The 25,293-nt window shown below is 40.1% G+C and overlaps 1 protein-coding gene across 1 annotated transcript in view; it reads left to right on the top strand.

Moving 5' to 3' along the window:
• The window catches only part of exoc4 (exocyst complex component 4), a 129,861-nt gene that overhangs the window by 90,251 nt on the left and 14,317 nt on the right, over nucleotides 1–25,293 (top strand). Inside the window, exons 14-17 of the mRNA XM_088348234.1 lie at nucleotides 544–680; nucleotides 1,880–2,035; nucleotides 2,762–2,940; nucleotides 21,785–21,929. Coding sequence (XP_088204360.1) covers nucleotides 544–680; nucleotides 1,880–2,035; nucleotides 2,762–2,940; nucleotides 21,785–21,929 — 617 coding nt within the window. The remainder of the gene's footprint in view (nucleotides 1–543; nucleotides 681–1,879; nucleotides 2,036–2,761; nucleotides 2,941–21,784; nucleotides 21,930–25,293) is intronic.

Here is a 25,293-nt window from a genome sequence, read left to right as displayed (position 1 = left end):
GGGGAAGACATTGCATTGTTTATTCTTGGACCGATGTCGAGTCCACATACTCTCATTGTCATATTGTAAACACTAAATACTTTTCAGAATGACTACCCGACATTTGCTCGATTTTACACAATGGATCCCTCACCACTATAAAACTGTCCGCTGACGCCAAACGAATATTGATTTGGATCAGCACCAAGCAATAAACTCTGCATAAACGGCCAGCGTGCGCCTCTACTTTACCCCCCAAAAATGAATCGGTTAGTCACAGATCGTTTAAAAAACAAGTAAGAATTTGTATGCCATGGTGTCATTGTCATGTCGTTGTCCTGCAGGATCTGCTGACTTGTTTATCTGCATCCAGTCTTAATGTGTGCACTGCTTGTTTTTTTGGCTCGTCTTTGGATTGTTATATCTCCCAGCAGAGGTCTACTCTATTTTTGTCGCCTGCTGGGGATTTTACAAGTGAAGAAGGGTGCAAAAAAAAGTTGTAATGTGTCAGGAGTCATTTGTTGCTCTCTGCTCCATCCTCTGCATGTCATTTTCTGCCTGCAGAGCACAGTGGTGGTCGAAAAGTCCATACAAGATCTGATGAATCTCATGCAGGACCTAAGCGCATACTCCAACCAGTTCCTGGAGATGGTCTGTGACAAGCTGAAAGAGTATAAAGAAATCTGCAACACAGCCTACAGGTAATGCCTTAAAATTGCTGCCCTTTTCATGTGCATGGTTTGTGCAGATGCTTGAAATCCTTAAAAATTCTTTAGTTTGTTTTCAAGGTTTTAGAAGTGCATGAATTTTGAGTGAAGTGATTGTAAATGATTGACACTGTTGCTGTGTTTCACAGTAGACCGACTTGATGCACCACACATTAAATGAAGATAAAATAAAACAAGCCGGCCTTAAAATGACATAGACACTGCTCCCTGGTGGCTTCGCTTTGCGATTGCATTTCTTCGTCCGTCGTGATCAACGGCAGTTAACACTAGTTTGTATGGCGTTGTCCTGTTAATCGTTATCGCGCCATTCAGGTTGCGTCCAAGAGGATAGCTGAAAAGACAAAAATGCTGGGAGACTGCCGTTTTAATGAATGATAGCCAGAAACAGAAAATATAAACAATGGCTAAAAGTCTAGCAAATGTACGCACAGCATGCTGCAAGGTTAAAAAGAATTAACAATGGGAGAGTCTGTAAACGACAATTTACAAAGATGACTAGCTGAACTATGTTTTATCTGCTAATTGTTTGTTCCATGTGACACTTAAACACACACAGCACAATACACTATGAAATGTGTATAAGTGCAAAGATTAATTATAAATTGTGGCCATTTACTGTGGGCCATGTAAAAAAGATTAAGGTAGCATTTACCAGTTGTAAATTGTAATGGGAAGAACTTCCACAAGTATTGTTCGGATCCACAAAGGCAATTATGATCTACTCAAGATCTAAAAGTCATGTCTTGTTCTTTAATTTTGATCAGTTTCTTCTCTAATTTTCATTCATTGCGTTTTCTGGAAAATATATATTTTGGGTGAAATGACTTTAGTCGTTTTGTGAAAAGGGTTTTGTAGTAATACAGACACAATAAAATGTAATTTAACTGTGCAACAGTGAATAAGGTATTTTTATCTTATTTTTATCTGCAGTGCAGCTACAAACCCAAATTTTCCGTAGGCCTTCAAAATTGAGTCAAAGTGGCAAAATTTGGCTGTCACTGGCTCTTCCAATTTGAGAAAAACTTCTGGCATTGAATGAGTGAACAATATCGTAATGTTTTTTTTTCTTTGAATGGTACTGGAGAATTTAAAAATTGGCTTTGAACGTCCTTTAATGGTGCTTGAAAGTGTACAAACAGTGTATGTTGGAGTAACATCCTCTGTGTCCTTAGGGGAATCGTTCAGTGTGAGGAGAAGGTAACCATCAGCGCTTCCTGGTCCAAAGACGAAGACATCAGTCGCCTGCTTCAGTCTCTCCCTAACTGGGCAAACATGGCCCAGCCCAGACAGACACGTCAGAAACGAGAAGACGAAGAGGACTTTACCCGGTATGTGATTTTAACTTTTTTAAGTATTTTTTATTTTGTGTGCAAACCTGGTGAAAGACTACAGGAAAGATTTGACCTCAGTAATAGCAAACAAAAGCTACTTTCCCAAATATTAACATTCATTTCCTCAGGTGTTCAAATACTTATTTGCAGCCGTATCACACAAACAAATCATTAAAAAAATCATGCATTGTGATTTCTCGATTTTTCTTTTTAGTTTATCTCTCCCAGTGGACATGCACATACGATGAATATTTCATACCCTTCCATGATTTCTAAGTGGGAGAAATAGCAAAATAGCAGGGTGTTCAAATACTTATTTTCTTCACTGTATGTTTATAAAAACGTCTCCTTATCCCGAATTGTAATTTAATAAACTCTTGCAATTCAAATAACTCCCTTCTGTCTCTGCCTACTATCCACCCATCATTGTTCTTCTTTGTCTCTCTTTCTCTCTCTCCTGAAGTGCTGCATTAAATTCTAAAGGTTGTAATGCTGTTGTTTATAGTCCAATTTTCATCCTGTCAGAACTACAAACAGCCTTAGAATTTTTCCGTCAATTCTTTAAAAAATGTCATCAATGATGGAAAATTATCGGTTGATGCAGACACAAATAGAAAATATGTTAATGTATATTCAGCCGTTTATACAAGTAGAGGAGAGTCTTTGCAGACGACGCAATCTTCTCCAAATTGACTCTAATCATTTTGATCCTCCATTAATCAGGGCCGCATTTGCAAAAGAGTCTGAAGTGCTGACGGGTAACCTCGGAGACAAGCTTATACCCGAGAACGAGATCCTGCGCGATGTCAGCGACCTCAAGTCTCTGGCCAACCTTCATGAGAGCATGGAGTGGTTGGCCACCCGCCTCAAGGCTTTCTTCGCCAGCCTGCCTGCAGGCTCCAGTGAGTACAGTGTTTCCCATATCATAAGAAAAATCTGGAGGGCCACCAGAGTTTAATTGGTCCTGCCAGAGTCTCATCTACTTGAAGTTTTTAAAAATAAAAATAAAAAAACTGCACCAAACACCAATAAACAAAGGTGAATGACAAAAAATTCACATCACAAAAAAAACAGCTGTACAATTCAATAATATTTTACTTAAACTTGTGCTAAAAGGGAGTAGGGTTTTAAGTTCCCACCCCAGTTAACTATATATTTTCTTCCTTGCATGGAAGACATATTCAAACCCAAAAAGCAAAAAAGAGCTTTACCCCACAAAAATAAAGACAAAACAAGAAAATGACATTTCAAACTTATAACAATATCGCTAGTGACTCGTATAGCATATAGTACTCAAAGAAAATCTAGATATATTTATTCAAAATATGTGTAGTATATCATTTTTCCAATTGATATATATGAGGGACATTTTTAAGGTCATCATCTAACTTGCTCCATGAATGAATAGTTTTTCACAATGGATTTTCAATGATATGCTATATTACTGCACCTGTTGAATATTTGTTGGTTGTTGGTGTTTAGTAGTGATTGTGAATTGAATTTCTAATATATTTATGTGATCACAAACTCCATGGTGTGTATTTGTTGCTACGTATCTCTGTCAGTCAACCCTTCACCCCATGCTAAAGTGAGTGAGTACTCAAGTGGTTGCCCTGCCCGACCTGCACTGTGATTAGACGTCTGGGTAAAGTTGAACATTTTTCAACTCTCGGCAATCAGAAAAAAAGAGTTCCGTGCAAAAACCTGCCTAGCGCCTTGCCGCACTGCCAGCATTTTCAATCGAGCGTAAAAACGCGGCACAGCCATTGCAAGCAGTTACAAAAATTTGCTCAGAGCAGGAAAAAGCTTTGGCGGACACAAGCCTCTCTCTCTCTCTTGCTCAGCGCCCTTGCCAACTCTCTAAGTGTATTCCTGGTGTGTGACTGACGGATGAACTCTCTAGTTGACATCGTTTTAGAGTATTTGAATTTTCATTAGGGCAGCACGGCGGCGCAGTGGTTAGCGCGTGTGCGGCACAGTTCTAAGGTCTTGGGAACCTCCTGTGTGGGTTCAAATCCAGCTACCGGACTTACTGTGCGGAGTTTGTATGTTCTCCCCGTGCTTGCGTGGGTTTCCTCCCGGCACTCCAGTTTCCTCCCACATTCCAAAGACATGCATTTCAGGTGGATTGGCCGGTCCAAATTGTCCCTAGGTGTGAATGAGCGAGCGAGTTGTCTGTCCCTGTGTGCCCTGCGATTGGCTGGCAACCAGTTCAGGGTGTCCCCTGCCCACTGCCCGATGATTGCTGGGATGGGCTCCAGCACCCCCGCGACCCTACTGAGGATAAGCGGTGCAGCTAATGAGATGAGAATTTTCATTATATAGCTGCAAACTATCAAAGAAGAACCAACATTCAGTCATATCAGCAATCAAAAAACAGCGGTACTAATATTTATTATTGTAATAACACCCGAAGGGTCCCCAGTTCGAGATCAGGTGGTAACATTTGTTGGCCAGGAGAGGATTCGGCTGTACTTGCCCATGACGCACCACAGGACCCTAGTGGTTAAAGGATTCATCTAACCAACCAATCAATTTACCAAATAACGGATACTATTACTACATTTAAATCAATTTAAAAGACATTCATCATGATATATAAACTCATATCTGTGATTTATTAGATAGAACAGCATTAGCATCGAAACAATACTAGTTATTTTTAGTCTAATTAGACATGATTGAAATGAAATGATTTGCATTTTATATAGCGCTTTTCAAGTCAAGACTTCCCAAAGCGCTTTACAATGTGCTCCACATTTCCCAATAGCGGCCTTGCAGCCATGTAAGGCGCTAACCTGCTTATTGGGGGAAGTAGGGGTTTAGTGTCTTACCCACGGACACTTCGACATGTAACACGGACAAGCCGGGATTCGAACTGGGATCCCTTGATCCCAAGACGAGCGCTCTACCTCCTGAGCTACTGCCACCCCGACGATGAGCAGATGTTTTTTTTTTTTGCATCTAACTCTTGTCTAGTTTACCATGCTTTATGAATGTGACATGTTTGTTGTGTCTTTGCCTTTCGTAATTACTGCATTTATAAGTTCAATTTTATTAATTTTGCTCTCTAAATGCGACTAATCAATGCATTGAATTTTAAATGTACACACTTCTCTTCTAAGAAAACATGCCCCCGGTCCCCCTTAGATTGCCCCACCCACCAGGGTCTCACAAAATTCTATGGGAAACACTAGAGTAACCAGCTACCGGCGCCTGCACATCATTAATTCTCTTCCTGTCATTATTAGCGAAGCGATAACTACGTTTAGCGGCACAGAGAGTGGGAGTTCTAGCTTGGCAGACAAATGTCACTGCTGTGAGATGGTTATATTTTTCTGGAAAGAAGTCACAGTTGTGAAATCAGTGTGGTGCAGACTTGAGATTTGTCAGTTGAAGTCACCTGCAGCAGTGAAAGGAGCCTCTGGCCGCACTGCCTGTTGCCCGCTGATAGCTTTGACTTTTTTATTACAAGCACACTCACAACTGCTGTAAGCTGCACCTGAAGTAGACGCCACATCCGCAGTGGTTAGAGCGTGTGTGGCACAGTTCTGAGGTTGTGAGATAAAGCTTTCCTGTGTGGAGTTTGCACGTTCTCCCCGTGCTTGCGTGGGTTTCCTCCGGGCACTCCGGTTTCCTCTCACATTCCAAAAACATGCATATCAGGTGAATTGGCCGGTCCAAATTGTCCCTAGGTGTAAATGAGCAAGCGAATTGTCTGTCCCTGTGTGCCCTGCAACTGGCTGGCAACCAGTTCAGGGTGTCCCCTGCCCACTGCCCGAAGACAGCTGGGATGGGCTCCAGCTAACCCGCGACCCTACTGAGGATAAGCGGTGCAGATAATGGATGGATGGATGGTCGCCACATCCTGGAAGCAGAATTTTGGATTCGGCATTAGTGACACAGGCACAGGATTTGTTTATGCCAATGATCGAGCTTGCTCATCCCTAACTGTCCCCATGAAATGATTGTTAGATGTTACAGAAAAGTAGGTTTTTTTAAAAGAAAATTGTAATGAAAATGAAAAAGAAAAAAAACACATTGGAGTACAATCTTTTTGGGAGTAGAGAACTGTTTTCACAGGGTCTGTATGGTTGCTTGAAATCCTTGAAAACGCTGAAGTTTTAAAGTTGTGTTTTGAAATGATACCTAGAGGAAGGGGCTAAGGGTCAGCAAGAAGTGGCTCTGGAGTCACATGTGGGTAATTTGTCACTGTTGCGATTAATGCAAAAATCGTGATTTTTCGCACACCTTTAACTCAATTCATTGCCAGCCGTTTATCTCAAACGGGAAAAGCGGGTTTTGCTATTTCTACCCATTTTTTTAATTCTAATGGAAATGTAGTTCTTTAACTAAAGAGGTATATTACGTATCAAAATACATCTTTAACCCCCCATCTTTTATTGTAAAATAAATGTGTTTCTAGCTTTTACCATTTTAATAATAAAATAGATAAATAAACCAATTGTATATATAAGTTGGGATCTTAAATCGGCACATTTTAGAAAATAACGCTGGCATAATGATTGCGTTATTGTAACTTGATAGAATTTCCCTTTAACATCACATTGATACCAATAACTAGCAACATGAGATGCACTGTGGTTCTAGTTCGATGAAGGTGAGGGCCCAGTCAGGTGAGGGACCCCCAAGGCTGGGACGAGGACCAAGGAATGCATTGTGTTGAAGCCGTCGTTGGAGGTGGGTGGCCGGAGGCTTTAGGTCGCTGGCTCAGCAAGGTTTTCTGGTTGCTTGTTAAGTTAGCTCCAGAGAACTCTTTTTGCCTCCTGTCACCTCGCTGGCTTATTTCAAACTGAGTTGCAGTTTCTACGGCCCCCTGGCTCACTCCTTTGGTCTGGCCAGCCACCTGGGGGCAATTGTAACAGTGATATTTGATGTGCACATGCGAGATAACGCCCCACATACAACATACACACAGTATTTGACAGATGATTAAATGATTGTAATTGAATTAAAACACAGTATTCAATTCACATGTTTTTGACATGGCGAAACGGAATCCTGACCCAACGTTGAATGCGATATGAGAGGTGATGAGGACGTAACACCTTCTTGTTTATTGTTATTTATTTAATTGGCTGAGAAACCCTATTCTTTTTGTTAAAATCCCTAAACAAATAACGTGAACGTATTCCCGTCGTTAATGGTAGAAATGCATCAAGGCACTCTGGGGGCTACTGGTGGAAGAGCACCGATGTGATCTCGTCCTAAATGGGTTATATGAGATCGTCAAAATGCGATGTTATCTAATAATCACCGTCATCTCAGCTACATACTCTATTCACTCTTTCTAGTTTGTATACTTTTTTGTCTTGTTTTTCTTCAGATTGGCATCACTCATAGTTAAATACCTTTTTCAATTGTTTGCTACAAAGCAAGACGATCAGAGCAAAATCAGCCACCCAATCCCAACAAATGTTTTAGAGAAACATTACACCGTGTAATTTACCCGATATTAACTTATGCAGCTATGTAGCCCATTTGTACAATGGTCTAATTATGTGCACCCTCTTAGGTCTTAAGCTACATTTATGGCACATTATGAAGTTGGCAGCCTTTTTTTTGCCACAGCACCTCTTATACCTGCGCTCCATTAAGTTTTTGTATGAGTCTATTATCACACATTATCTTCTCTACTGGAATTGTCACATGCACACACGCAGACGCTGTCATTATCCGTTAGCATGTGTGTCTAAATGTCGCCACTAATCAGAACTCTCTGAGCCAATTAGGACGCCTCCACTATCATTACTTGTGCATCATTATTCAAAGAATCGCTCACACCTTCGCACCTGCATTTGTGTGCTTGTTGTCGTTTTTCACATGGAAGGCAAAAAAGGAAATGCCGTTTTCCCTTCTTAATCCTTGCTGAGAATTTGATGAAAGAGACAAAGTAATTGTCATTACATAGATAGATAGACAGATAGATAGATACTTTATACATCCCCATAGGGAAATTCACACTTCCAGCAGTATCCTTGTATTGATTATTAACAGATTAACAGGGTGGCCTCGGGGAGCTGTGTTTGTAGTTTAGCAACAGCGTAGTGGATGACGTCACACATTAGGCCAAAAGTTCGACGTCCCTGCAGCAGATGGAAATCTTTGTGCCCAGCGTTACAGCACCTCGTGTTCACGTAGATAGCGAGTCCGCCTCCTCTCCGCTTCCCGCAGGCTTTTGTGTCTCTATCTGCCCTAAGAGCGCTGAAGCCACCTGGGGGCAATATCAGATATGAGAATAATAATAATAATAATTTCCTTTGTATTGTCATTCTTTGTAACAATAGCTCCACTTTAACGTCCGAGATGCTAGACGTGAGCCACGTTTCCGTAAAACACAGCAAACTGCACTCCCTGTATGCTTTGATGTTTTTCACCAGCACAGCCAGTCTGTCAGTCTTATTTGGTAGGGAGTTCACATTTCCCATGAATACAGACTGTACCAAAGGCTTATATCGCCGCTAGCCACTTAGCCTTCACCTTGGCTCCGGCTACGCAGCCACGATAGGGCCCCCTCATCACGCCGGCAGGAGATTCTTTAGGGCAAGGAGTTGATTCCTCGAATAAACGCATTTTTGTGCGTTAAAAACCCATAACCATAGGATAGAAAGTAATCCAAAGTGTAGTTGTCAAATGGCACGAAAAACACCGAAGATAGAAGCAGACAATAAAAACAATTAATCACAAAAAGAGCTAAATAACACGGAGGTGCTGGAAAGGCTGCCGCTCGCGCCGGCGCCTATGATGTCTTTTGATTATTACTGTATATATACACTACCATTCAAAGGTTTGGGGTCAACCAGGCATTTTTTTGTTTTCCCTGAAAAGTCACACACTTTTTAAATAAAATGAAATAAATACTAAGTATCATCAAGACATTGAGAAAGTTAGAAATACGTACTTTTATTTGGAAAAAAATATACATCATTCAAACTTTGCTTTGGTCAAAGAATGAAAATGTCTAAGCAAACCAAAACTTTTGAACGCTAGTGAATATACCAAATTTTCCAACTCTTTGAGATTCTTTGTGATTAAGGGCTGTCCAAATAAACATGACTTGATTATGAGGCACACCTAAAAAACAAAAATTGAAATCAAAATTTGAAAGTCCGCCTTGCAACCCTGCGTGGATAAAATTGGAAATGCACACAGTATTCTTTACAAAAGGTTTTACGGTATACCACTGTATTTGTGCAATGATTGATCAATATGAAAACATAACGGTAATTCAACCCAAGTAGCGGTGTTGAGAAGACCAAAACTTAACCATTAGCCAACTGTGATACTGGTAACATACAAAAAGGTATTCAATTTGATCTCACTGTGACGCTATTTTTAGTAAATGTGCCAAAGACAAATGGAGAAAACAGAAAATCCCCCTGAAAGATAGAAATAAAAACGCAGTCTAATTCAGCATCAGATGCACCAAATTGTTGTTTCCCCTCATTGTGGGTTTGTGTGTTTATTTAAATAGCACAGGACGACTTTCTGTTTTCTTCATCCTCTAATATTTATTTCTGGTCTCTAGAGTGAAAAAAGTGTGATCGTCAGATAAAATCGAATGCATTGTAGTATCACGTCTGTATAACAGTATAACTGGTGGTCGAGTGATGGGCCGTCTAACCGCCGTAACATGTGTTTAATTTCCGTTGCGTGCAGTGTTTCTTGATTTTATTGATTGATTGATAGATTGACATTTTGTTTCCACTGATCATCAAATACAAGGTTTCATTGAGTTCAAAATCAACAACTTTGATAAAGAATTGACACAACCAAAGGAGAACAAAAAGGAAAAACCCAGAGCTTATCCTGGTCCCGTCCCCTCGACAATCTAAGCACTGCACATTAATCAAATCATCATACAAAATAAATAATATTGGATTATTCAATTACAATCGTTCGTAAGTTGAATTTGTTCGTAAGTTGCTTCAGTGCTATATTATGTATGTTTAAGGCTTGTATAAGTTACCTGTAAATGAACATGACTTGACTATAAAGCTAAATAAACTTAAGTTTAACTCACTTTTGGAAGATGGGCTTCAAAAGGTCCTCCTCCGTGGTAAAAATTGGCTGAACAAAAGCGATCCAACCATTTTCTCAACCGCATCAAGCTTTCTTATTCCACTTTCATTCCAAATGAAACAGCTCACATCTCCTTCCTTCACACTTTACAACAACCATATTGAATGGATGCATGAGATATTAAACTATAAAAACGCCAAAGTTCTTAGCGCGCTAGAGATACAGTACAGCGTGTTTACATTACACACGAACCAGGAAGAAGAAACCAGATTTCTTTGGGGTGGATGCTGGGTAACCTGTCACAGCGCCACGCAGCGGAAAGAAGCACTACAGCACTGTCCTGTACTCGGAAAAAGGTGAACACAATACAAAATCTAACCTTCAGCAATGTCCGGATATTTTTCAACATCCCGAAAAAATGTTTGCATAAACTTTTTTTGCGTAAGTCGAATGTTCGTAAGTAGGGGAGCGTCTGTATATACATTTTTTATCACATAATTTGATTCAACATAATCATACACAAAATTGGGCTAAACAACTTAAATACATGGATATATTTGTGTCTTTTTTTCTATTTGTCACGGTTGCCATGGCGCCCAATTGGACTGCCCGTGTGGCGCCAGTTGCGGCTCGTTAACAGATTGGCTTTCTTTCTATTTAAGTTCACTGTTCTCCGTTTGTCAGTCCGTCAACGAACCTCTGGTTCGCAAGATGTGGGTTCTGACTCGCTCCTGTTGGTATTTCCTGTCCGGTATTCTTCCCGTTTATTTTATCCTGTTTAATATCGGTTTCCAGTTTTCGTTCCCGTCTAGTTTGTCCTGTTTATTATTCTCTCCAGTTTTCGTTTCGGTCTAGTTTGTCCTAATTATTTTCGATATCCTGTTTCAATATCAATCCTGTCTGTCCCGTCCTGTCCGGTATCAACTCCATCTGTCTGATATCAGGTCGGACAATTGGTATCGATCGCGTCAGTTTCTGGCTTCCTGTCTTTTCACGCCAGACCGCTGACTAACGTGCATGACTCCCCATTTCCCATAAAATAAAAGGCTTGTGTGAGAAACGTCACCCATTTGGGTCCTGACCCTGTCCCGGTTCTTGACACTATTTTCTTTTTATTAACTCTTTCTCTCTCCTAGCATGCATGTCCCAATTGTGTCTTTGATTGATTGCTTTTAGAAAGGCCAAAATTAGATTTTTTTCTTATTTTATTTATTTTTAATACAAAATAAAAAGGTCAACTTGATCTGATGTACCAGTCGAGCTGGTCTGTCAGTCAGTGTTTTTCATTCTGACATTGAGGGCCTCGAACTTAATCTTGTCCAGCGTCCTTTTTTGACTTATCAATTATTGCACGAATATATATTGTATTTACATCAACTGTGCAACAGTTGTACACAAATAACTACAGTAAATCTTACTGTACTTTTAAATCCATGCATCTTTAGTCCAGTGCACCTAATATCTGGAAAAAATGTTTGGCAAAATACAAAATTTTGGAGGTCCGCTTTATACTTCGGTGTATTTTATAGTGCGGAAAATACATTATTTGTGTGTATGTGGAGGCAAAGGGCACTTACTTATCATGCCAGGACTGCTGCTGCATTGTTCATTATTTAGTGTTTGCCAAGCTGATGAAGGACCAAGTGTGTATTTTTGTGTGTCGTCTCTTGTGTGTCAAGTTAGTGCAAATGTGTGAGGGTACAAGGCTAGCAAGGGGGAGAAAGGGACCCTACCTTATCTCATCCCTCCCGCCCCACTCGTCCATGCCTCTTCAAATTGGATTTTATATTACAGGCGCAGTCAGGTATGAACAAGTAATTTTCGTCTTTTTTTTTTCCTTGAATCCTTTCATTCTTCCGTCATCAATTTGAGAGCATGTTTTGTTTTGCTGTAGTTGAACGTGTCAATATGTCTTGGGAAAGTTTGGCCTTTGTGTGCTTAGAAGTCAATAGTGATAACAGTAAATTTGTTTTTGCAACAAGAATTATTTCTTTTGTTACAATAAGATGTACAATTTACCATACATTGTGTGATGTGAATATGTAAAAAAAAGAACGTACCTCACAAAAATGCTCGGTAGAGGATTGTCAAATGACAGCATGGGGTACATATGCAAACAAAGACAAGTAACAACGAGCAACAAGGATTCTCAGCTGGGAGCTTGATTCATTTCAAACAAACGTATGATTGTTAACATTATACTCTGCCTCAAATGTGCAACTCAGAATAGGACAAGACAGATGTAGCGTTCAAGACAGATACTCTTAAGAGCGAAACCTTTATGTTGTGTCGTTTCAGCATCTACGAAAAATATACCAAACCTGTATTTGTTTCAATTTCTTGATTATGGTGGAAAGTTCCAGAATCCTGTAACCGCCTGACTCTTGACTGTTTTCTCCACTGCTGACAGTCCATGGCATTTTTTGGGGTCATGGCAATGTTGTCGGCGCTGTTCGTTTTTGATCTTCTTCTCCCCCTGCCCACTTGGACTGTGTTTGAAGAATAGTCTTGGCCAGCCCTGATGATCTTTTGACGTAACTATACCATTACAGTTTTCGTCTGCACAGTTGACAACAGTTCTTTGTAGGGTACAATGCGCCCTCTAATGGTGTTGTGCACCGTTTCGTTTGTCACATGGGCTCTGTAGCTGATGCCTTGAAGACTCATGTAGCATCGCATCTCCATGGTATGTATTTCCTTTTCCAGTTTTGCTGTGAGATGCCATTTCTCGCACGCCTAGAAGAAGATGGAAGTAACAAGCACTTGCATGAGTCCGATCTTTAATTTCACGATTATGTTGTTGTCCCAACAGATCAGTTTAAGTCTCAATCGGTTTGAGCTATTCCGGCCATGATTTCTGTTGATGACCCCTCTTCTTATATGTCAGCTCCAAGATATTTAAATTTGGTGACTGGATCCAACTCTTGATGGTGATGTGTATGGTTATACGCTGGGGGTTGTTCGCCATTACTTTTGTTTTTCTGTGGTAATTTCAATCCCATACTGGGTTTATGCTTTGTCCAGGCATGTAGTGTGTCTTAGGCAAGGATAGCCTGGTGGTCCCATCTCTCTCCAGATCATCTTTTGCTTTCATAAAAGACCATAATAGAATAGTTTAGGGTCGCTGTGTCCTAATTTTGCAATCCTGTTGATAAAAAAAAAAATGCAAATTATTATGATTCCACTCTTTCATAAGTCTCTGTCCAGTATAGTAGGCTTCAGTCTTGGACAGGGGGTTGGTTAACCAAACAGTTTAAAGACATTGGACCAAAAAATAAAACAGGTTTAAAGCAGCAAACAATTAAAAGCTTTATCTATGTCTTATGATAAAAGCAACACATACTGTTTACCAGTGTATATACATTTTATATTTCTATATTCATTAAAAAAACAATTAGAATTTTTATGTCATGTTTTTCCGCTTGCAGTAACCATATAATTTTCCATTATCAAACTTTTTTTTTTAAAAGCACCAGGGAGCCATTAAGGAGCACCAAAGAGCTGTTTGTGGCTCCAGAGCAGCCTGTTGTTGACCCCTGGTCTAGGAGAACACTGCTGAATTGACAGTTTTACAGAATAACCATAAAAAGCAGTGTGTTCCTTAGTGTCATACCGGCAAATTATGACTAAACTAAGGTTATAGAATTATAGTGATGGAGGTAATGACCAGGCCCAGCAATTTCAAAATCTGTGTGAGCTTCTTGTTGATTGGACTGAAGGTGATTTCAGTCCTGAAAGTCGAGTGTCAATTCTAATAGTCAGGGTGGAAATGTAATTTACATAGATTTAATTTTGTATTCATTATTCAGTAATTAATTCAGTATATTTTTAAATTGGGCAGCGCAACTATCGTCAGCCTATTGATGTTTTTTTATGTGTATGAAGCTTGGTTGGGTTTGAAAAAATATTAGCTAAAGCTCTCGTGTACGCGTTGTGATATAATTTGACAACCTTGACTATATACTTTTCACCGCGTCCATTAAAAGCAAGCACTTGGACAAAAGCTCTAATTGCTATTCTGAACAGAGGCCGATCTGGAGGCGTTTGCACAACAGGAGAAGATAGTGTTTTTTGTGCCAGGTGAAAAAATATCTTTATGATGGTGAAGATGCCTTGTGGATTTTTTTTTCTTTTCAAATCCCCAAAGTCCTAAAGCTATTTCCTGGCTCCTTCGTTCTCACCTTCTCAGTGGACACTGCTCAGATGATGCATTCATTCTACCATGGGCAGCAAAATAATTAATAATGCTCCCCCTCCTTTTCCTCCTCCTCTCGCTTACTTACCCCATCGTCTGTCGCCTATGAATCATTCATGGTATGTGCCACCCCTGCAGCATGCTCTTCAGCGCTCCGATTCCTCCATCTTCCACAAAGGATGTTTGTCAGCGCTGAGTTTTTCATGTCCTCTCAGGCTGAGCATATTGACATCATAATTCAGAAGAACGCCCTAAAAAATGCAAATGAAGAAGAACTCATTAAGAGCACACTCACACCGTGACCATTGTACTGTTCCCTAGCACGTTTTCTCGGGGTTCGTACAGGTGCTTGAAATCCTTGAAATGCATATCTTTTATTGTTGTGTTTACTAGGATTGAAAAGTGCTTAAAATTTGGGTTAAGTGCTATTAAATGCTCGATATTGTTGCCATGTATCTCAACAAGTCTGCTTAAAAATGATGCTTACACTGCTCTTTGGTGGCTTTGCTTTACCATTGCCTTTCTTCTTTCTTCATGATGAACTGAAGCTGGGATTAGTTTGTATGGCATTGTCCTATAAAGTGTCTTCGCTCCCTATGGGTCATGCCCAAGAGAACAGGTGCATGCTGCACCAAACAGGGCACTCTGAAATGTTTATTTGTGCAAGGATTACGTATCAATTGTGGACATTTATTATGGGCTATGCAAAAAATGAAGGAAGTGTTTTTCGGTGGTAAATTATAATAGGAAGAACTTCCTTTTACTTAAAATGTTCGCTAAATACTACTTTCATTTTTACCCATTATCTATATGGAGGGAGATTTGACGTACAAAACAAGTATATCTGCTATGTCTCATCTCATTAGCTACACCTTAGTAGGGTCGCAGGGGTGCTGGAACCCATCCCAGCAATCATCGGGCAGTGGGGAGGGGGACACCCTGAACTGGTTGCCAGCCAATCGCAGGGCACACAGGGACAGACAACTCACTCGCTCATTCACACCTAGGGACAATTTGGACCGGCTAATTCACCTGAAATGCATGTTTTTGGAATGTGGGAGGAAACCGGAGTGCTCGGAGGAAACCCACGCAAGCACGGGGAGAACATACAAACTCCGCACAGGAAGTCTGCAGCTGGATTTGAACCCACGCAGGAGGTTCCCAAGACATGAACTGTGCCGCACATGCGCTAACCACTGCGTCGCCGTGCTGCCCTCTGCTATATGTATTTACTCTAAATCTTAAAACCACGTATTGAATTGAGACTAAAAATCACATGTAAATGGCCAATTTATTTGTGGCTCCAAGAAAAAACATGATTCATACTTTCTTTTAATGGTACTAGGAAACTTGGGTTTAAAAGTGCTTGAATTTGGCCATGAAAAAGGTAAACAAACCCTGAGCATGGTACAATTGTCCGTACATACGCACTTCCGCGATAGTAGTTGCCTCACAAAACGTAAACCATAATATCTTAAGTATACGTTTACAGTGAGCGACCAGAGATTAGAAAAAACAGTTTACATGTAGGTAGCGCTGCAGCGATTAGTCGTTGTTTGTGACAAAAATGGACTAAAGAAATAGTCAACAAAGGATTCCATTGTCAACTATTGTCACCATACATGTTTTTATATTATATTCTCTAATGAGGTACAGTGGAACCTCGGTTCTCGACCATAATCCGTTCCAGAACCTTGTTCGAAAACCGATTTGATCGATCACCGAAAATCGTTTTTGCCATTAAAAGTAATGTAAAATCATTTTAATCCGTTCCAAATCCTTGAAGGCTTACCATGAACGTAAACATGAAGCTAACCCAGGCTAATCGTACGTTCGCATTAGCGTAATCTTCCGTACGAAAGATTACGCTAACATGAACGTGTAAAAATAAAAAAATCAGGTCGTTTACACGTCATTTAGCACCGGGGTCTCCACAACAAGTGGTGAGCGGTTAAAGGATAAAGAAAAGATTTATGAATAGGATTTCTTACCTTTGTGGTGGTCTGCAGAAGCCATGTTCTATTCCCTCGAAAGAAGGGAAACTTGCACATCTTATTATTATTTTGCTATTATTTCTTTCTTAAATGCAATAGTTGTACGCACTACTCTTCTTTTTTCACCTGTAGCAACTTTGCTGCTTGCACCTACCTTCTTCCGAGGCATAATTAGGGGTTAAAACACTCCGTTCACCGATATTAAAAACGAAAGCAAAAAGAAGTGTGCGGTCACGTGACAACAGTTCTTCACAAGGTGTGGGGGCAATCTACACCCGTACGCCGCTCAGCATCGCCCCTAGCGTACCGGCGTTCGAACTCCGATTTTTTGAACGAAAAGCGAAGCAAGAATTTCTCGAAATTTTGGGTCGAGAACCGATTTGTTCGAACTGAGAGGCGTTCGAAAACCGAGGTTCCACTGTATATAATAATTTCCTAATAATAATAATTTCCTTGTATTGTCATTCTGTGTAACAATGTACACAGAACGAAATGTCGATTGCATCTGACCCGATGCAGCCGCAGCCAAGAGAGGGCGCCGCCGACCACTTTTTAAGTCTTAGGAATGACTCGGCCGGGGCGCGAACCCGAACCTCCCAGTCTCAAAGCGGGCGCCTTACCATCTAGGCTACTGTGCAATAGTGTCTCTGTCCTGTACGCAGTAACATTAAAAAAATGATCAAGTACGCGTACAAAAAACTCTAACATTTGTGAGCATTTCAGCCTAGATAAGGAAAATAAAGAGACTACTTGCAAAGTTTGTAAAGCTTTCCTATCATGTCAGTACCTCGATGATACACGAAAATTTAAAGACAAAGCACATCGGACAGAAGAACGAACCAGAGTCTGACTCGCCTCAGTAAGATTCAAGCAACATTCAAACAGTTTTGAAGATATGCATCATATCTAATCTAATCTAATACGCGTATATTTTATTTTGAAAACGCTGTTTAAAAGCAAACATCAGTGACTGTGTGTGTGCATATATATATATATATATATATATATATATATATATAGGTGTAAGCAAGTCTCCTGGTTTCCCTTTTTTGTTATCTTAACACTGCCGACGTGAGCATACCTTCTGTAAGTTCCTCGGCCGGTGTCTTAATGATCTGATAAGTTGACCATGGGGACTATCGGCCCAAATTCAATCACGGGAGTCAATTAACGCCGGTCCCCGGAGAAATCACTGTGCACCGGCTCTTGTCGTTGGTGCTGCTCATTGCGGCGGCGAGAAGATTGATATCAAACCGGCCACGGGATGCAAAGAGATATCTCCACTTGCTTTGCCGCTGCGGCACCGCGGTGGGTTCAATGAACCAAAACAAAGCTGGACCAGTTCATTAACCAGCAATATCTTCTTTGCAAAATGACAAATACTTTATCTTCTCTGTCGATACAAACCGCCTGCCATGTTTGCCTTTTTGCCCACAACTGTGCTCTACTTTATTTTACTGATTGGCATGTAGGGCTGCCATTTTGATATACATTTCTAAAATAAAATTATGTTACTATCTTCTTACTATGTTATTACCAGGATGTAATTAGTAGAAGTTAAGTCAACCACATGTCAGTTAGAAATTAAATATACTAGAAAATTGGAGTGGAGAGGTGTTGTAAAAGGATAGTGGGATGTTTTGAGGCGTTCTAAGGGATGGGCAGGGCACCTGTATGATGCGGCAGGGGTAAACCAGTGAAAGCTGTCGGGCCCTGCTGTTGAACAAAAGAGTGTGTTGTGTCACCCCGAGCCGAGTGACATAGTCGCTTTCTTGTGTCCCGTTTTATTTGGAGGGACGAAAGCATGACCAACTTGGGTGCCGAATTTTTGTGTGTGTTTTTTGCTATTTTTTTCCGTTTTTTATTTTCTGTGTTATTGTATGTGTTTGTCTTGCTGTTGGTCACCCCTCTATAGGGATATGACCAAGGTAGATAGATAGAAAATTGTAATGACCTATCACCGGTGAGCTATCTTCAGAGTCTGTCCGTGGGCTGCCGTGGGTATTTTAGGGGGATACATGGTGCCCGCGGGCACCACGTGAGAAACCCAGCAATCTTTCACGTACATATACATATGTAGAGATTATTGACGGACAGGTTGAGGAAGTGGTGAGACTGTTTATCCTGTCAGAATTCACTAGGCCAGTGATTTTCAACCACTGTCCCGCGACACACTAGTGTGCTGTGAGAGATCATCAGGTGTGCCGTGAGAAATTATCCAGTGTCACTTTTGAAAATTTAAAATTTTATAAAACATTTCTGAATAATTTTCTTCAAATATTATGTCTTTGTCAAGTGTAAAAACTGGGGGTATTATAAATTATATTGTAACTAAACATACTGTTCAGTGGTGTACTGCTAAATTTTTCCTATGTATAAAACATGCCCTGGCTCAAAAAAAGTTGAAAAACACTGCTCTAGGCAAATCCGTGTTTTCAACACAATGAGTCAAAATAGTGTCATCGTGTGATGAGATCCAATGCTTTTTCATACGTCATCTATACCACCGGTATTCTAGTAGTGAAGTGTCGGCGCCCTCACCGCCGCGAATGGGTTTCGATTCCTGTTACTAACCATGTGTTGTGGTTTTAATCAGCGACACTTTTCGACTGATTAATCATTGCACTATTATTCTCAGTTCCTATAGTCCGGTGCGCCTTATGTATGACAAAAATTTTACAAGAATAGTTCTTGGGGATGTGCACAATACACTACACAATTTTAAAATCAAACTTTTGGAATAATAATCCTGCCCCCTTCCTGATATTTTTAAAATCAATATGTGCTTGATAGGGATTTTTTACTTTAAGTCTGCCTCATAATGTTATCTGGAATGTGCAGGTGAAAAAAGTGGGTGAGAAAAAAAACAAAACTATTATATTTTTCCTATCCAATTCTTGTGGAGGTTGCCGGGTGCCTCTGTATGTGCGCTGGCCAGCATTCATGTGTGACCTTCGCACAGGCGTCAAGAGTTGCAGCCAGGGGAGTCGACTGCAGCACATCGATCGGCGACCCCTGCATTTTCCACTTCGACATCGCGCCCTCTCGCCTCATTGACCAAATAGACTTACATATGAGTGACGGGGCCAATTTCTCCCCCATTTTCCCGTCCCCCTTCTACTTCCATTCCCTGTTCGGAGATTTAAAGCCATTAATCTACACTGGGATGCATTTACACACACTTATCGATAAGGGTGCAGCTAACAAATATTTTAATAGTTGCCTGTTCACAGACCTTTGAAACGATTAGTTTAATAATATAGGGCTGCAACTACAAATCAATAAAAATCAATTAAAATTGATTATTAAAAGCATTGGCAAGGAATTTCATCATCGATTCATTGTGCCGCGCGATTTACGTACCACTCAGCTCTTTGATTCAATGTAAATAAGAGAGCATTGAATTTTTATGCGAGAAATCCCTAGGTTCGAGAGTGTTCTGCATTCTGGCTCCGGTGCTGTGGCATGCTCTGCCCCCTGATATTTGATTTGTAACATTAGTGGAAGTGTTTAAATGTAGGCTTTAAGCACATTTATATCCTGAAAAGGAATGACCTCATGTGTGGTCTCTTCTTAAGGTTTCTTTATTTACCTCATGTTGAGGTTTTTGAGTTTTTCCTGGCCCTCATGCTGATGGTGTAATAATAGTCTGTAGTTTGCGATAATCTGTGGTCTGTGCTTTGAGACTCCTTGTTATTAAGGGCTATGCAAATAAAGCTGACTTGACTAAGTAGAGAGGACATATTTGTAGTGCCACTTTGATCCAGCAGAGGGCGACTCAACACCATATTTTTATGAACGAGGTACTCTTAACCCAACAAAGTACTCACATTCTATTCCGATGACGCCTTTTTTTTTTTGCACTTTATAAAAAAGGTATTTTACATATTTTCAGGTGTATAGCATATGATTGCATGTATTTTTTGTATAATGTTAAGCTATATGACAAACACAGTTATATATTTTACAATATTCTGTTCTTCTGTGCAGTTTTTCAATCCGTACAAAATGTTAATATTTGAATAAAGAGGAAGAGGAAAAAAAATAATTTGAATTTTCGATTGATCAAAAATATAATCGCCTGAGCTCTAGAACGATCAGGTTGTTATTAAATTTAACATGAAGTTGATATCATCATTAAGCAAATGATAGTAAACATGAAAAATATTGGTACAGTGACAAATACATATTTTTTCTACACACTGTGGATTTGTACAAAGAGACATAAATCCCATTTTTTAGGAACAGACGAATTAATAATACATTACAATCAGGTAAACATTAGTTAACCTTGTGAACCAAGAACAGGCTCATTAGCAGCTGTAGGGCAGCAGACAAAAGAAAAAAATGTGCATTTTGTGAAGTACATTAATTGTCAACTGCAAAGTCTATCTACCCTGGTCATATCCCTCGAGAGGGGTGACCGACAGGTAGACAAAAACAGAGAAAATTTAAAAAAAAAACACACAGAGAAATGTTTGGACCATGGCCAACCCAAATGCCCAAACACCCAAACAAGTTAAGCACCTCAGCACCCAAGTTGGTCACGCTTTCGTCCCTCCAGTTGAAACGGGACGCAAGAAAGCGGACATGTCACTCGGGTCAGGGTGACATAACACACTCTTCTGTCCAACAGCAGGGCCCGACAGCTTTCACTGGTTTACCTCTGCTGCGTCATATCCCACTATCCTTTTACAACACCTCTCCACTCATTTCTATAAACTGCAAAGTACTAAACAATTTTCAACAGTTTGAAATCAAACAGTTTTAACTTTTTATCGTTTTTATAACTGACGTTTGTTCTTCATACGACATGCATTTGATTTTTAATAGGTTTGTCAAGCAAGGTCCAGCATAACTCTCGACTTTTTTTTCATGACAAAATATATGCCTTAAAATTTACAACGTTATAACAGTATTGACTGGATATTTCCTTGAAATCTATCGAGGCGAGTCGGACTCTTTTGTTCAAATGTCTGACGCGATCTTTAACTGTTTATTCATCACCAAGGTACTGCCATGATACGCAAGGTGTCCTTTGCAAACTTAGCAAGTCGTATGTTTTAGGGTCGTATCCAGGCTAAAATTCCTCCAAACTTTAGAAGTTTTCTTACGCGTACTTGATGGTGAGGGTGTCATTTCTGTATGTTATTGAAACAGACAGGCTAATGTGCATGAGCGACTCTCCGCACCCTGTTGGAAAATCGTGTCTGGCGACAATAGTCGACAATGGAATTCATCGTCAATTATTTATATTTTCGATTTGTGTCGACAACATCTACGAATCATTACAGCACATAGAGCTTCGAAACTCTCTGTGCACCTTTTTTCCAAACACTCACATAAGACCTTTTGCGTGGATCCGGTGCCGCAGTGCGCTGCCACGCACTCCCTGCTGCCTCAGCACAATCGGCCACCGGCACAAGTGCAAAGGCGAGCTGAAGGACAAATTGTGAAGTTGAGCGCCAATCAAAGGTGGCAAAGAACACTCACCGGTGTTTCCTCTCCACGCAGGTTTGTCTCTGTGCTCGTCCGACAGCCAAGCCATGGGCGACAGCGAGCGCAGCCGGGAGCAAATCCTGCAGACTCTCTCTGACCTTTGCAGGGGCTTCCAAGACATTGGCAACCGCTGCCTTCTCACGCTGCATCTGGAAGTCAGGTTTGTCAAGTCCAGTCTTATATATTTGTATAGCCCTTTATCACAAAAAGTCTCAAAGGGCTGTACAGAGCACAACAACTACAACAAAATAACTAGTAGAATATAACAGAAAGGACGAGGAACAGAAATATGTTAAGCAAAATATGGAAAAATTAAATGTGTGACTTGGTTTACATAGAATCCAAATGCCAAATATGATTATATAAATTATATTATTGTAATGTACATCTTCGATCGCCACGATTATTAAACAGATGAAGCGCTAAAATGTACGGCTCCTTCCAAAGGGTCCTAAGATGGATGAAATAGACCTCAATAAGCTGATACAGGAGCACAACAGTTTGTGTGCACAGGGGCTACTCAATTATTTTCTGTCATGCCCCCCCCAAGGAAGAAGAAAACCTCTAAGGGACACCCAACCCCCAACAATCCAATACCCCCTCTGTGCAACTAAATATAGACTCATTTGTCTATAAAACTTTACACCTCTGCATAAGACCGTATCCTTATTAATATATCACAGAATAAAAAAATAAAGATCTATGGACCAATTTACAAAAAAATAATAAAGCACAGGCTTAGAGGTCGGCATTGTTGTGGACCAAATCATAAAATTACATAAAAAAGACATTGCACAAAAAAAAATTGGGTAAAGCCACAGGCAATACCTAAGTCCTCTGTTCCTGCGCTCGGGCAGGAATCAAGATTTAACCCTTTCTGCGCTGCTAGTTGAACAAGACGTTGATTTATTTGGCTGCATGCTCTCCGCTGCCAACATTTTTAGACAAAGTAAGAACAATGGTCTTGAAGCCAGGCACACAATTTATATTTCTTTATTTTGGCTTTCGGGATACCTTATCTCTGCCTGTTTTCTCATCCCTGTTAAATATTTTTCATGGTTTAACTTAAAGGACTGTTTGCACTTCCTACTCTTTGCTACGTGCAAAGTGCAGGTGCTCCTTGAACTCCGCTCATTCACACCTAGGGACAATTTGGACCGGCCAATTAACCTGACAAGCATGTTTTTGGAATGGGGGAGGAAACCGGAGTGCCCGGAGGAAACCCACGCAAGCACGGGGAGAACATGCAAACTCCACACAGGAGATTTGATCCCATGACCTCAGAACTGTGCCGCACATGCGCTAACCACTGCCTTGCTGCCCCAAAGTCAAACTCCACCTCCACTATTTGAGAAACACTGGTGTAAAACTAAATATCACGAAAGACTTATTTTTTAGTGGTGCGCTTTATAATTCGGCGCGCCTTATAGTACGGAAATTATGGTATTTTCACAAATTTGTGATAGGTCATTTACTTTTTGTCAAACTTGCATGACAAAACTTTTACGACGTTAATGACAAAACTTTTAGATTGGAACCTAAGAACAACCTACGTTTTTTTTCCTCCCGTTTCTGTAGATGGAACCAATTATTTGTACCATACAGTGTAGGTGTTTTCAATCTCCTATAATATCCAAGTTAATTTGCCACACCATAACCCTTCTCCCCCCTTATCAAGCCCCCAAGTCCTTAATAGCCCACCATCAACCCACTTCTTGCAACTTACGCAATGTTGTTTATGCTTTCTGGTCCGGAAAAGGGAGAGGGAAAAAACGTCCCCCAGGCACGTATTCTGCAATACGCCACACTCCATTGGCTCCCCTCATCCGCAGAATTTCCCCCGATAGTTGTACCAGTTAAATGAAGCTGTGAAGAAGAAAGAGCATGCAGGGTGTGAGATGAGCGCAGGTCATGGCAGGGTAATCCAATGCATTGTTTTTCAATGTAAGCAACTTTAGGAATCTTTGCTGTAAGGATTAGATCTTTTTATTTTGTTTTTGCTACAAAAGTAACGTATTTTTTGCACTATGAGACGCAGTCTTTTGTGGTATATTTTTATATATATGGTGTTGACGATAAGACACGTGGAATCAAAACTACTGAAAGAGCTAGGGTTGCACAAAAAAGTACCGTATTTGTGAATTGAAGTCAGAAAATAAACACAATTGCATTACTTTGGATGCAATAAGAATCAAACCCAGATCGCGGCGTATCTCATCTACTAGACTACCAGGGATACATACGCCGCATGAAAAGGCATTGAGATTCTGTACTGAATGAAGAGAAAGGCATTGTGGGAAATAATTTGATTAGTCTAAACTGAATAAAAAGAAAGGCATTGTGGGAAGTAATATGGTCATCAAAGATACTAATAAAATGATAGCCGCACATATTCAAAACCTTTGTCACTTACAATGCTTAGTTTGAGCTGGGAAAAAGTGAAACAACCATTATAATGATTTTTAACCACTTTCTGTTTTCCAACGCCTTTTCATGTTTCATTGGTATCCCTAATGGTCTAGTGCGTGGGTCGAGAACCATTTTGACCTTTTTGAAGAAATATATAAAAATAAAAAATGTTGACAGAGCCACGGCATATATTTTAAGACCAAATTCAACAAAACTGCTAAACCCGCTCTCTAGACAAATATTAATTCTTCAGTACATTTTATTCTAATGTGTGTCATTGACGATTTGATCAAATCTATGAAATAATAATAAGATATATTTAACTATCGGTTATAGGACCAAATATGAAAGTGTTCTGGGTCTGGTTTGAAAAAATCAGATCTGTTCTGTTCAGATGGATTTTAACAGATCGGATACGTTTGTAAATACGTCTGTCACGTTTGTAAAAAATGTTTTAATTTTGCTGCAGTGTAAACACACACACATAGATTTACATTGTATAGATAGATTTGGATTACATGTATTAGATTAGATACTTCCATATTTTGTAATTGTCTGTGCTTTTAACTTTGGGCAAAAATTCACTATAGGTCGCTTTCAATGAGATGCCTTTGGATATGGGCAAACTGGATTCTTGATCCTTGAACTTTCAGCAAAATATTACAATCAATAATTTACATGTACCCTGTCAGATAATTAACCTTCCAACCACATCCTCTGTAAGTTCCTATTATTGATTGGCTGTATTTACAGGCAAAATGTGTTACTCCAAAAGTGACCCCTCCGGCAGTGCTGTGAAGCCATAGTCGGCTCACTTGAACCGAAGCAGATCAAATGAAAAAGGAATTAAGTCGCATTCGCTGAGCCCAAACCTTTGTTTAGCTCTGCAGTCTCCTGCAATTAAATACTTTTGAACCAAATAGTTTGCTCCTGGAAGGCGCTTTTGTGTTTTTAATGCTCCCGGCTCTGTGTTTACAGAAATCTTGTTGCGCGCCGCGTTTCAACTCCTAATCATATTTCACCGTTGAATAGCACCCAGCTGGGATGAGTGTCGCGAAAACATAATCTGCTTGTGAAATATGTGGTTATTTGGATTTTAAGTATAGGCCTGTTTT

This window comes from Urocampus carinirostris, chromosome 11, assembly GCF_059441175.1.
Source record: "Urocampus carinirostris isolate Australia breed hairy pipefish chromosome 11, RoL_Ucar_1.0, whole genome shotgun sequence".
In the NCBI taxonomy this organism is placed as follows: Eukaryota; Metazoa; Chordata; class Actinopteri; order Syngnathiformes; family Syngnathidae; genus Urocampus; species Urocampus carinirostris.
This window is presented reverse-complemented; position numbering and strand designations above follow the sequence as displayed.